We start from the raw sequence: 13232 nt of genomic DNA on the forward strand, positions 1-13232 counted from the left end.
CCAGACTGCAAATAAGATTGTATGCCGTAGCTGTGGAGGTACGGGGCATTTCTCCAAGGACTGTAAGAAGCCCAGGATCATTTGCTTCGGGTGCCGTGAGGAAGGACACATGCTTAGGGATTGCCCTAAGAATAAGAATAAAGGAGGTCAATCTGGAGGGGGAGCAAGCCGAGGAGGAAATAACGGAGGGAACTGGAAGAATAAGAAGCCCTTCGGCAAGCTGAACTGCACTAGTCTGGAGGAGGTGGTCAACTCCGATCAGGCGGTGATAGGTACGCTCCAGATACTCACTCATCCTGGCAAAGTACTTTTTGATACTGGTGCAACTACATCATTCATTTCTCAACAATTCATCATTAAACATGGGATTAGTTGCACTAAGTTAGATACACCCATAACCATACTTTCTGCGGGGGGAACGATAGTAGTAACCCATACCAAACAAAAACAAGTCATCATGATCAATAAGTGCACGTTTGACGCGGACCTGTTCATTTTACCGATGAAGGACATTGATGTCATTCTTGGTATGAACTGGTTAGAAGCTAATGGAGCATTGATCGACTGTGTGAACAAGACGGTGTCTACGAAAAGCCCCGATGGAAGTAGAATGATCTACCAAGGCGACAAACATACACAGATTGAAGTGGAGCTACGGTTGAATAGTATGAAGGAGGTGAAGTTAGAGGATATACCCGTAGTGAATGAATTCCAGGATGTGTTTCGCGGAATTACTCCGGTATGCCACCAGATAGGGAGATAGAATTCACTATCGACCTAATTCCAGAACAAAGACCGATTGCTAAAGCACCATATAAGATGGGGCCTAAAGAGCTGAAAGAACTTAAGGAACAATTGGATGACTTGGAACAGAAAGGATTTATACAAGAAAGTGTTTCACCATGGGGATCACCTGTGATCTTCGTGGATAAAAGGGATGGAGGAAGAAGGATGTGCGGAGACTACAGGAATTTGAACAATGTGACCATCAAGAACAAGTATCCACTTCCAAGAATACAAGATCTATTTGATCAAGTTAGAGGCGCGAGAGTCTTTTCCAAGATTGATCTAAGATCCGGTTATCACCAGATTAAGATCAAGAAGGAAGACGTTCCGAAAACTGCCTTTGTCTCAAGGTATGGACATCATGAATACCTTGTGGTACCTTTTGGATTAACCAATGCCCCAGCAATATTCATGAATCTCATGAATAAGATTTTCATGCCATATCTAGACAAGTTTGTTATCGTATTTATCGATGATATCTTGATCTATTCCAAGAACAAGGCTGAACATGCTGAACATTTAAGGTTAGTGTTCCAAACACTAAGAGAACATCAACTCTATGCCAAATTCAGCAAGTGTGAATTTTGGCTAGATCAAGTGGAATTTCTTGGTCATGTCATTAGCAAAGATGGAATCGCTGTTAAACCGAGCAAGGTAGCAGCAGTTCTAGAATGGGAAGCACCCAAGACTGTCAAGGAAATCCGAGGATTCCTAGGAATGGCAGGATATTATCGGAGATTCATTGAAGGATTCTCCAAGATAGCAGGACCCATGACGAAACTGTTAAGAAAGAACACACCATTCGTGTGGTCAGAGGAGTGTGAGAAGAGTTTTCAAACTCTGAAGGAGAAACTCACCACGGCACCGGTGTTAGCAGTTCCGGAAGTTGGTAAGGACTACACAGTGTACTGTGACGCATCCAAGCATGGATTAGGTTGCGTACTCATGCAAGATCGGAAAGTGATATCTTATGGATCGAGGCAACTCAGACCTCATGAAGTGAACTATCCAACACATGATCTAGAGTTAGCAGCAGTTGTATTTGCACTCAAAACATGGAGACATTTTCTCTATGGAGCTAAGTGTGAGCTCTATACAGATCATAAGAGTCTCAAATATTTCTTCACCCAGAAAGAACTCAACATGAGGCAGAAAAGATGGCTTGAACTGATCAAGGATTATGATCTGACAATCAATTACACTCCAGGGAAGGCCAATGTTGTAGCAGATGCCTTGAGTAGGAAGAGCACCGGAGGAGTGGAACGAGAAATATCACCGGAGTTGAGGAACGAAATAAGTCAAGCCCAAATACAACTTTGGGAGAAGGAAGCTCATGAAGGACTATCGGCTTTACAAGTAGCCGATGAGCTAAATGTCAACCTGAAGAATGAGATCATGATGGGTCAGCTGGACGATCCATTCATCGTGGAGGAGATGAGAAGAATAGATGAGGGAAGACCATCAGAATTTCACCGCGGAGAATCTGGATCATTATGGTTCCAGAAGAGAATTTGTGTTCCGGATATTGCTGAAATCAAAGAAGTAATACTCCGGGAAGCCCATCAAACACCATACTCCATTCATCCGGGAAGTACAAAGATGTACATGGATCTAAAGGAATTATTCTGGTGGAATAATATGAAGAGAGAGATAGCACAATATGTGGCGGAATGCCATACCTGCCAGAGAGTGAAGGCTGAACACCAGAGTCCGGCAGGAAAGTTACAACCTTTACCTATTCCAGAGTGGAAATGGGAGGAAATAGGGATGGATTTCATCACCGGACTACCCATGACTAATAAAAAGAAGGACATGATATGGGTAATCGTGGACCGGTTGACGAAGAGTGCACACTTCTTAGCGGTAAATCAGCAGGATAAAGGAGAGAAACTCATCGATCTTTACATCAAAGAGATCGTGAGTAAGCATGGAGTGCCCAAGAAGATCGTGTCGGATCGAGGATCCGTATTCACATCAGCATTCTGGAAGCAACTACACGAAGCTTTAGGATCCAAGTTGGACTATAGTACCGCTTATCATTCCTGCAGGTGGACAAACCGAGAGAACCAACCAGATCTTAGAGGATATGCTCAGGGCTTGTGCCCTAGACTTCGGAGGATCATGGGAGGAGCACTTACCACTAGCAGAGTTTTCATACAATAATAGCTATCAAAGCAGCATCAAGATGGCACCGTTTGAAGCTCTCTATGGAAGAAAGTGTAGATCACTGATATGTTGGTATGAAGCCGGAGCAAGCAAAGAGTTCAACCCTGATTATGTCAAGGAAAAGCAACAAATAATTGACATTATCAGAGATAGGTTGAAAATAGCCCAAAGTCGGCAAAAGACTTACGCCGATCAGAAGAGGAGAACATGGGAGCCACGAGTTGGAGACATGGTATATCTTAAGGTAAGCCCGATGAAAGGACTCCAGAGGTTTGGAGTAAAAGGAAAGCTCAGTCCTAGATACATCGGACCTTTCAAGATTTTGAGTCAAAACCGAGGGTTAGCCTTCGAATTGGAACTACCGGGAAGGTTATCTCAGGTTCACAACGTATTTCATGTGTCGCAACTCAGAAAATGCTTGAAGACCCCAGATGAACCAGTATCACATGAAGAGCTTGAGTTACAACCAGATTTGACATACATCGAGAAGCCAGCAAAGATTCTCGAGGAAAACTGGAAACAACTCAGGAATCGAGCGATAAAGTACTGCAAGATACAATGGAAGCACCATCCCGAGAGGGAAGCCACCTGGGAAAAGGAGGAAGACCTGAGGAAAACATACCCCGAAATTTTCAGGTATTACAACCACAACTTCGGGACGAAGTTTTCTTTAAGGGGGAAAGGCTGTAATGTCCCAGGTTTAGAGACGATCGAGGGGTAGATTTTAGAAAGGGATGTGCATTGCATTGTAATTTACGGGGAAATTTCGCGCTTTTAAAACAAAACTGCATTGAAGGGGGACAGGTTTCTCTCTCGACACCTTACAGGGTTAGGGTTTCGAGAGTGCGATGAACTTGTTCCTACTTATCTAAATTAGGGTTTTGAAAAGAAAGAAGTGATATTTCATTGAAATCTTAAGTTGCATGATTGAATTACAAGTTAAGTTGTTTGATTGAATTCAAACCAAATTTGAATTTGAATTTCAAATTCAAACATTAAATGATCATCACATAATTCAAATTTAAGATAATTTCACAAACAATTATCATTAAGCAAGAATATGAGTTATACAACAATTAAATTAAGCTCATCGAGAGAAACTTGAGCTTTATTGATCAACACACACATAATACATTGTCTTTACAATATTCAAATTTGAATTATGGAATTACAACACATTACAAGAATTGATTAAATAGAAAAAGAAAAAGGAAAATTACAAGATATCTAAATGACCTAAACTACATTGTGATCTTCATGAATTCCTTGATCTTGATGATCTTGAGTTCATCCTGATCAGCACTTGATACCTGCACACATACACAACAACCAAATCATTAAGCCAAGTGGCAAAGCCACTTGGCAAAGTTAGCAAACAAATAAAATGAAGGGGATATGATCAAGTCGCCGAGCTGATCTCTCCACAAAGACAAGTCCCAAGCTGGACTTGCACACACATACAACCAGGCAAAGACACAAGGCTGTGTGCATGTGTAACAACACACACACCAGAGTGAGTCACCACAAGCTGCAGCCAAGCTGTCGACCAAGAGAGCAAAGCAAGGATCATATAAAACCGTTTCCACCATTGAAAAAGACAACCCATCGACGGGCTTCACTTGTAAGTCACCGAAATCAAGAACACAAAGAATGTGAAGAACAAAGACTGCTGTTCAACCTGTCCAAAACCATCACAGCATCAAATTAAGCACCACAGGCTTGCTAGGAGGAGCAGGGGAAGCAATTCACAAAGCACTAAAGCAATCCTCTACACCAACAAACCATCTAGGAGCTGGAGTGAGGTATAAACAAGATCAACCTGAGCAAAACCCTGTTTTGCTCATAATTAAGCATACACTTGCATCACAGAAGCAAAGTGGGTATGAAACCCTGTTTGCATCATCATCTGGCTACTAAGCCATTTGGTGCAAGCAAACTGAAGATTAGCCAGAAGGAATTCACCAAGGGAACATTGGTGTGTCAGAATGGTGACACTACCAGAGAAATCCAACATGGATTTAATCCCTAACTAGCCAACCAAACTCACCTAGCACCACACAGCTAGTTACACCATCAGATTATAGACAGCTAATTGTCTATTTTGTTTTCAACATCAAAAGCTATTGGTAATCCAGACATGGATCAACCAGATAGCATGAGAGAGTCATAACAACAGCCACAGAGTGGGGAGCTACCCTTGACAGCATCATAGTGCTGCCAGGGTCACCTCAACCCAAGCCAACACATAAAACCACCACATCATCATCCATTTGGATTCAGTAGAGGGCTAGGGTACCAACCAGTGGTTGTCATCCAACTAGCCGTAGCTAATTCAATCAAAATGATCATCACTGCGTCATAGTTCACATCATTCATCTATTTAGCAAGGCAAAATAAACAGATAAATGAAACAGACAAGCAACTAATGCACAGAGCCTTGCAGATGATCCAATGGATCATTGCAAGCATCCACTGATGCTTGGGCAAGCACCAGCACACACAGGCCAAGCCTGTATGATGCACACATAGCACTAGATGAGCACCAGTTAGTCACAGAGAGGAGCACACAATTTCTCACAAGCAATGCGATCAATTGATCAACAGAGCACCACTAGCTCTTGCGATTGCCTCATCCAAGTACAAAGAACAGAAATAACCAGAGCATCGAAGAAATCCAACCATGTCATAACTGAATTCACAGATAATCACATAAATGATTTATGATTGTATCCAGTAGCACATCAAATGCTTGATGAACCACTAGATCATAATACACAAGCAAAGCACATATCAATTCATCACTGAATAACACTGATAAGCCAACAGTAATGTTCAATTGAGCATAATCATGAATTTGAGCACAAGAAATAGCATACAATGGCTCTGGCACTTGCAAAATTGCAAGAATGATACACTGTCATCAGGCCAGGGCAATATAAATGAACAAACTTGAGTGTCTGGCAAGCATAATAACATGAACAGAGGCACAGAGCTAGAATCAAACAAGAATGGAAAGCATAGGCAGGCACTGAGCATAAGAAATCTTGCACAGAGGCATGGCAAGGCTGCACACAGCAGGAGCACAAGCACTGGCATGGCCATGGCAACAATGGCCAAGGCCAGTGGAGCCCAGCAGCATGAACATCATAGCAGTAGCAGCACAACAACCCAGCGAAGCAGCAGCACAACAACTAGCACAGCAACAGCACAGCAGCATACGCTTGCACATCGAGCATGGCACAACAGCAGATCATGGGCACGGCAAGCCTCTCCACGAGGTGGAGCAACCGTGGCCAGAACTAGAGGAGGAGGAAGAAGAACAGGCACAGGAGAGTGAGAGAGAAGGGTGGCACACGTGCAGGGGGCGAGCAAGCCAAGAGATGCGGCCATGACGGCCACGGCGGCGCGCGCCGAGTGCTCGGTAGCACTGGCCAGGCCAGGCCATGCTCCGACAAGCGCCGCAGCGCCCCACACCACCGCGGCGAGGCCCACGGCGGCGCCATCGCGCCCGGAACCCTGGGAGCAGCAGGATCGCCACGATCCCGTGACCCTAGCACCAGAGAGGGTCGAGGATGAGAGCACCAGGTCGCCCGCATCAAATCGACGCGGATAGATTGACGCGCCGTCAAGAGCCGCGTCGATTGCGCACCATGGCGGGGGCCAAGTCCGGCGGAGCTCGCCGGAATCGCGCGGCGACGGCGAAGGCGACGCAGGTCGCCAGAGAGAGGTTAGGGTTAGGGTTTCACACGCGCACGAGAGAGAGAGAAGTGAGGCTGGTCGAGCCGGACCAGGTGGGTCGGTTCGACCTAACCCCACTGGGTTACACCGACAGGTGGGCCCAGGGGTAATTTGGTTATTTCCAAATTCATTTAAAAACACAAACTTTGACCAAATTTTATAAAATCATTATAGCTCTAAAAAAAATAATTAAAAATATGAAAACCACTCAGTATAAAAAACTCTATCATAATAAAATATGAAATAGAATTTTTGAAGTCAAACAAGAATAAGTTCAAATTTGATGATTTAAATCATCATTTAAATCACACATTTTATTTTCAATAATGAAAATAAGTCCATAAATTCTTTTGGACTTTAAAAACACCTTGACAACATTTCAAGGTTGTATTTTACCCTAAATAGAGTATCCCTAAGTAATTCTTAGTATTAACCTCCTACATGAAATAATAAAGACATCGGAAGGGGGGAACAAACCCTAAAACTGGAATCATGCATCAATGCTTCTTTAACCATTGCCCTTATCGGACAATGATGCTATTTTTCAGCAACAGAGGACAAGGGTCAGTCCACACCATCCAACTGCAACACTTTGCAGTATTCAGACAAGTTCATCACTTGCTCATGTCATTTGAGTATGTCTATCAAATTACTTGCAAAGTATTATGGTTATCAGTATTGCATAAAAATCAAAACCACTACTTTCATAACTATGAATATGACTATGTGGTGGGCAATGGAACCATGGATTGTGTTGATATGGTGGAGGTTCCATTGCACGGGCTTATATCCATCTAGGATTAAACAACAAATGTCGCCAGTGATTCTTGTGCCGTAATACCCGTGTTAACCATAAGATCCGGAGTGGGACGGAGTAGTCAAAAGTGTTTCCACCTCTCGTTCATCAACGGATGCTCATTACCGGGTGCTCATGATCTTGCGAGACTTGATGCAGGGGTGGGAACCCGTAGAAGTCCCAACGGTAATGAGGTCTATGATGGGTTGCATCTGCCGGCGTAGGAATGTATGGTAGAGCCCTGCATTGACGTCGTGGTCGGAGTCCACCCTGAAATCTATGGGAATAATGGGGCCGGCGTGGACCCAGGGTCGGAGTATGCAACAAAGGGTGGGTGTTCGAGGTAGCGGAGGAACATGATTGGCTAGACCTTATACCGGGCCTCACACTGAAGGAAGTGTGGACGGGAAAGCTGCCCGGTTGGCACCAAGGTTAAGATCTCTTATGGGTAAGGCAACACACCTCTGCAGAGTGTAAAGAATCGTGACTGTCACTCCTCGTTCGGGATAAGGAACTACGAACGCGGCCGGAAAGGAGCTCCATGAAGTTCTAGTAAACCGGTGAAGGCTGACGGACATAGCTCTTTGGAATAAAAGCAATCTCTTGAAGAAATGTTTATCAAAACTTGCATAGGTATTAGACTTTCTGGTCTAATATCGTAGCTAGAGCATTAAACACCTCTTATCTATAGTGAACTTGTTGAGTACGCTCGTACTCATACCACTCTTAAATCCCATGCTTAGATTGTCTGAATCGTCTGGAGGAGGACTACGACAACAATGAAGGAGCCGAGATCATCGGCTATGAAGAACCAGACCTCTGTGGAGGTCTAGACGGCGTAGACTACCTCATCGTCTACGGATCCGGGAGGCTTCCGGAGGAGATCAAGCCTAGAGACATCCAAAGAGTAGTAGTAACCGAGCAGCCCGAACTCTTAGTATTTAGCTGCTCGAGGAAATAAATGTATAACTTAATGAGACTCTTATATTGTAAGCTAAGTTGGGTTCGCCTCGAACCCAGGAGTATTCCTCTTAGGACCCAAGAGGAGCTCCGAGACGACATGTGTATGATATTTGTAATAATAAATGAATGAGTTATGGACCTGCTATGTTCTGTTGTACTACTCTGAGGGATGTAATATTTGCGGAATGGTACTTCGTGAATGTTATATCAACGACTGGCATACTACAACATGCAGTGGTATGCAGGGTCACCACAGCGGCGCGTGGCCGAGACCGTGGCGGCACGAGGCCGAGGCCGTGGAGGCCGGTCGAGGCCGAGGCTGTGGAGGCCGGTCGGTGAGGTGGCAGCGCAGGCCGGCGTCGGTGAGGTGGCGGTGCAAGCCGTAGTCGGGAAGGCGGCGGCACAGGATGAAGTCGGGGAGGCGGCGGCGTTGTCCCGTGTCTGGCCATGGCGGCGCTGTCCCGTGGCGGCACTGGCCCGTCGGTCGCGGAGTTGTGGCGTCGGGCGGCGCGCAGGACGGCGTCTGGGAGGCGGCCGCGCAGTACGGTGTCTGGGAGTCCTCGTGCAGGCCGGCGTCTGCGGTCTGCGAGGCGGCGCGCAAGCTCGGTGATGGGGCAACGGGCGCGGCGTGCGGGGAGAGAGAGAGAGTGAGGGGAAATGAGACGTGCGGGTTGGGGTCTGGGGGTGTGTGGGTGACGGTACAGTGTTTTGCGGGGGCGTTTTCCGGATGGACTCAGCTAGGCTGAGCTCAGAAGCTCGAATCGAGCTTCTCTCTCGGGCAGGGCTCTGGAGCGTTTTTCGTGCGAGGTGGGCAGGGTCGAGAGGAGAAAGCCGGGCTAACAAACACCCAAATTTACAGAATTCTTGGTTGGGATGGGAGATTCTGGGTAGACCCGGGCTACCAAACACGCCCCTAGTCTCCTGGTCGACTCCTCTTTACAAGTGGCAGCAACCAGCCGAACAAGCCCACTCAGACTCTGCCCCGAGATCCCCCAGCCCCCGACCGATTCGCGAGAGAGTGCGACCAAAATGGCGATGAGATGCGCGCTGACCTCCCTCCCGGCGCGCCTCCGGTCTCCGGCGGCGGTCGCGAGCGGCACCCGGCGCCTCCTGAGCGGCGGGAAGGGCGGCGTGCTCAAGGAGGAGGAGCGCGCCAAGGAGACCGTATACATCCAGGTCGGCCACTCGCATCCCCACCCAAAGCCCTAGCTATCTCACCCCATCGATCTCCTATTTCCCGATCCGATGGTACTCATGTTTTTCGATTTGATGTTTGGCGTGGGGAGCAGAAGATGGAGAGGGAGAGGCAGGAGAAACTCAAGAAGCAGCTCGAGAAGGAGAAGGCCGAGGCCGAGAAGGCCAAGTCTGGAGCCGATGGCAAGGTATGCACTGCCCGCTAGGCTACAGTCAGTTTTTTAGACTCGATGTCATATGGGTAATCGCTCTACACTCAACACCTGGGCTCCTAAAGAAAGATGAGTATTAATCTGTGCACTTCCTGGTAAACCGATAGATTTGGCGTCACTGCATGATGTGCGGACCATTTACAGTTACTGCAGATGTCTAGCGACAACTTTGAAGTGTCAAATCACTTGTTGTCTGACTGGTAGACGTAGATCGCAGAGTCGATGTGGCTAAATGCGTGAGGGTGGGGGTGTGGGGGTGGGGGTGGGGTGTTCCTCCATCCCTGAGAAAAGTGTAGGAATATTGCCATCTTTGGACAAACATGCCATTCACCAAGTTTTTCTATGGAGGGTATGCGAATGTTTTGATCATGCCCTATACTATACTCTCTAGTAACTGAATATGCTGTTCAGTGAACAACTTTGTGGTAGGGGAGATGTAAAGGTAATTAAGGTTTTTTTAACTGGGTGTCAGAGTGTGGTCATGTGAGGTGCTGATGATTACCTTGTATTTGTTCCGAGTTTACAAAGTAACTGCAGTATGGTCTGGCTAACAGGCTAAGTACGTAGTGGTCATGTTTTGACGCAGTCCATTGATACAACAAAGAGTACCCTGCATACTTCAATCCTATGAAAGCAACTGCATCTAGTTATTATGAGTAAAACTTTTTTTAACCAATACTTGATGTGTTTGAGATACTGAGCTTTCTTTTTGTTTGTTTGTCGTGGAATCAGATAGTGTTGGTTCTCCATGTCCATCTATTTACACAATTCAGAATCCAGTTGTGTTGTGTATTTGGGAAAAGTTCATCCCGTTTGCTGAAACAAGCCCTTAATTGTGTTCTGGTATATCTAATTTATGTTGTGAAAAACCTTTTAGAAATTGCGTGGATACCTCCATGATATGGACCTATGGAGCATTGGTTGCAGTAGATTTTAGTGCCAACTCGGTAATTGTCGGGGTATCTGTTTAATGAGCCACAATGTACATGACAATGTTTCATTTTAATGAAATGGAGGAGGGGCTAGGCCCTTTTGACCTAAAGAAAAGCTAAATGTTCAGATATCTGTTTTATGCATTTGTTGTGACCAGCTTGTTGCAGTTATCTAGTTTGTCAGTTTCAAGCAATTGCTCCCGTCTATGGAGATATGTTTTCTGCACTCCATTCATCACAACATCACTTTGCACTCTGTACTAACACATCTTATCATATTGCCAGAAGCCCGAGTGATCTAATTAGGAGTGACGTTCCAATGTTTGAAGGTGACCTCGTTTCGGACGCATCCGGTGGACAGTTGTAGTTTATACATGTCCAGATATGGAAGAATAAATTATGTAAAAAACGTTCCAATGTTTGCTGTGTTTTCGGTTTTGCGGGCTTTGCAATGATGTAATCCATGGACCATACATTGAGAATTTGAGACTCTTTATTATCTTTCTTGGTCCATTGTCAGTGTCTCATTTCTGTGTTTTTTTCAGTCCTTTTTAAAGACTTGTATGTTTCTGTCGCTGCATGGTGTTGCACTGTTGCACCTGGTCACGTTTCTGTTATTTCGGGACAGGAGATTGCACTGTTGGCTCAAGCATTGGTGAATGGGTAGGTATGAACTGGTTTTCAGATCAATTATGTCTGCTGTTATTTTTTGATACTTCTAGTTTGTTTTTGCGCCACATCGAGAAATAAACGTGAACCAAAACAAGTGATACCAATACCTCCTTCAAAAATAGTGATCCCAGTATCGCTTAGGATCTTTTTGCTTCATAGAAATTTTATTAGTACTTAACTTTACTTATTACTAGTAGTCTGTAAGCCGGAGCTCGCTGAGGGCATCTGCCTCTGCAGTATGAGTATGACTGCCATGTGGGTCCTTTTTAACGGTAGTTTGTTAGCATGTGGCTTCGCACCACCGCTAGGCAAAATCATCTTAGAGCATCCCCACTCGTTGGCGCTCCCCACGCCCAAATCCGAACGAAACAACCGCCGGATTGGACGAAAATAAGTCGTGGGGAGTACCGTATTTCCAGTCGTCCACCCGGAGTTCGGCGGATAGAGTTTAAATTCAAACAAACCGCCGTCCCGCGCTACAAGTACGGCCAGTTGATCGGCAAAAGGAGCAAAAGGATCAGCCACAGATCGGCGATCGGAGGGAAATTACACGGAGACAGGCTCGTCGGCAGTCCCGGCCGGCACGGCGGTGTCCGACGGACCAGTTTCCTCACACGTCGTGGCCGAAGCGGCTGCGGCGGCCGACGATGAAGCAGCGGCAGTGGACGTCGAGGCAGCCGCAGTCGACGAGGTAGATGGTGAGGCAGACGAGGTAGGAGCCGGCGGAGACGACGAAGGACTGGCCGGAGTGGCTCGGAGGATTTTTTCACCCTCTCCGCCCTGCCGCTTGTTTCCACCTCGCGCCGTTTCTCGTCCGCCGCCCACTCGGCGTTCGACATGCTCGGCGGCTTCGTCTTCTTCGCCCGCATCTTCCTCGCCGGCGCCTTCGGCGGCATTTTGGTGGACGAGAGGACGAGGAGGAGAGTGGTGGACGAGAAGACGCCGCCGGAAACTGGAGCTGGAAGACGAGGAGATTGGGGAATTTCGGCGGGAGAGAATGGGGATATGCAAGCAAATTGGAGGGAATGGGGATATGCAAGCAAATTGGAGGGAAAATCGGCAGGATTTGGTTTTCCAGTCGCCGACTACGCGGGTCCACACGACGTTTCGCGCCAAAATCTTTCGTCCGGAGTCCCCGAGCGCGCCCCGGGGGGCCGGGGATGGCGTGGGCTCGCCGGATGGATGAAGGGCCAAATCCGGACGAAAACGAGAAACCGGGGGCGCGACTGGGCCGAATTTCGCCGTTTGGATGGAAAAAACGTCGCTCGGGGACCTCGTCGGGGGCACGAGTGGAGATGCTCTTACTCCCGAGCTAGGCAAAACTGGAGTACTACACCCTTTGTTTTTATATATAAAGGCCACCAAGCATTTTAAGGTAGAACTTTGAGTAATAATTTGACCAACATAATTTGAGTTATATGTCACAAAAAATATACCAATGAATTTATATTTGAAAGATGTTTCCAACAATATGTTTTGTGTGTATATATATAACTTAATTTTCTTTACTATTATATTGCAGTTGGGGATGGTGTGCACTTTGACATCAAATATTGGAGCAATGGATCACCCTAACAAACGCGCCACACTTGGAGAGTTAACAACGTCTAATCACATGCGCGTCAAAGGAAGTATAGCAGCGGATCCCCGCATCAAATATGTTACCATCAATCAGGGATCCACGCAATCACGTGAATTCTAAAAAGCATGGAAAGCATCAAGACTTTCCATTCACCGGATTATTTTCCAAGAAACAATTACGGTGCATGTCTC

At 46.4% G+C, this 13232-nt stretch overlaps 1 protein-coding gene across 1 annotated transcript; it reads left to right on the forward strand.

The window, feature by feature from the left end:
* The first annotated feature begins 9405 nt into the window (after window positions 1-9405).
* On the forward strand, window positions 9406-11300 carry LOC127315831 (uncharacterized). The gene is made up of 3 exons (XM_051346280.1): window positions 9406-9625; window positions 9739-9831; window positions 11073-11300. The coding sequence occupies exons 1-3, from the start codon at window positions 9479-9481 to the stop codon at window positions 11082-11084; spliced, it is 252 nt and encodes an 83-aa protein (XP_051202240.1). The 5' UTR covers window positions 9406-9478; the 3' UTR covers window positions 11085-11300.
* Window positions 11301-13232: the final 1932 nt, after the last annotated feature.

Source organism: Lolium perenne, chromosome 7 (assembly GCF_019359855.2).
Source record: "Lolium perenne isolate Kyuss_39 chromosome 7, Kyuss_2.0, whole genome shotgun sequence".
Taxonomy (NCBI): domain Eukaryota; kingdom Viridiplantae; phylum Streptophyta; class Magnoliopsida; order Poales; family Poaceae; genus Lolium; species Lolium perenne.

Excerpts from the sequence above, each read along its gene's own strand:
- LOC127315831 (XM_051346280.1), top strand. The coding sequence starts at position 9,479 with ATGGCGATGAGATGCGCGCTGACCTCCCTCCCGGCGCGCCTCCGGTCT. Across the intron at positions 9,626-9,738 it reads AGGAGACCGTATACATCCAG|AAGATGGAGAGGGAGAGGCA; the intron begins GTCGGCCACTCG and ends CGTGGGGAGCAG.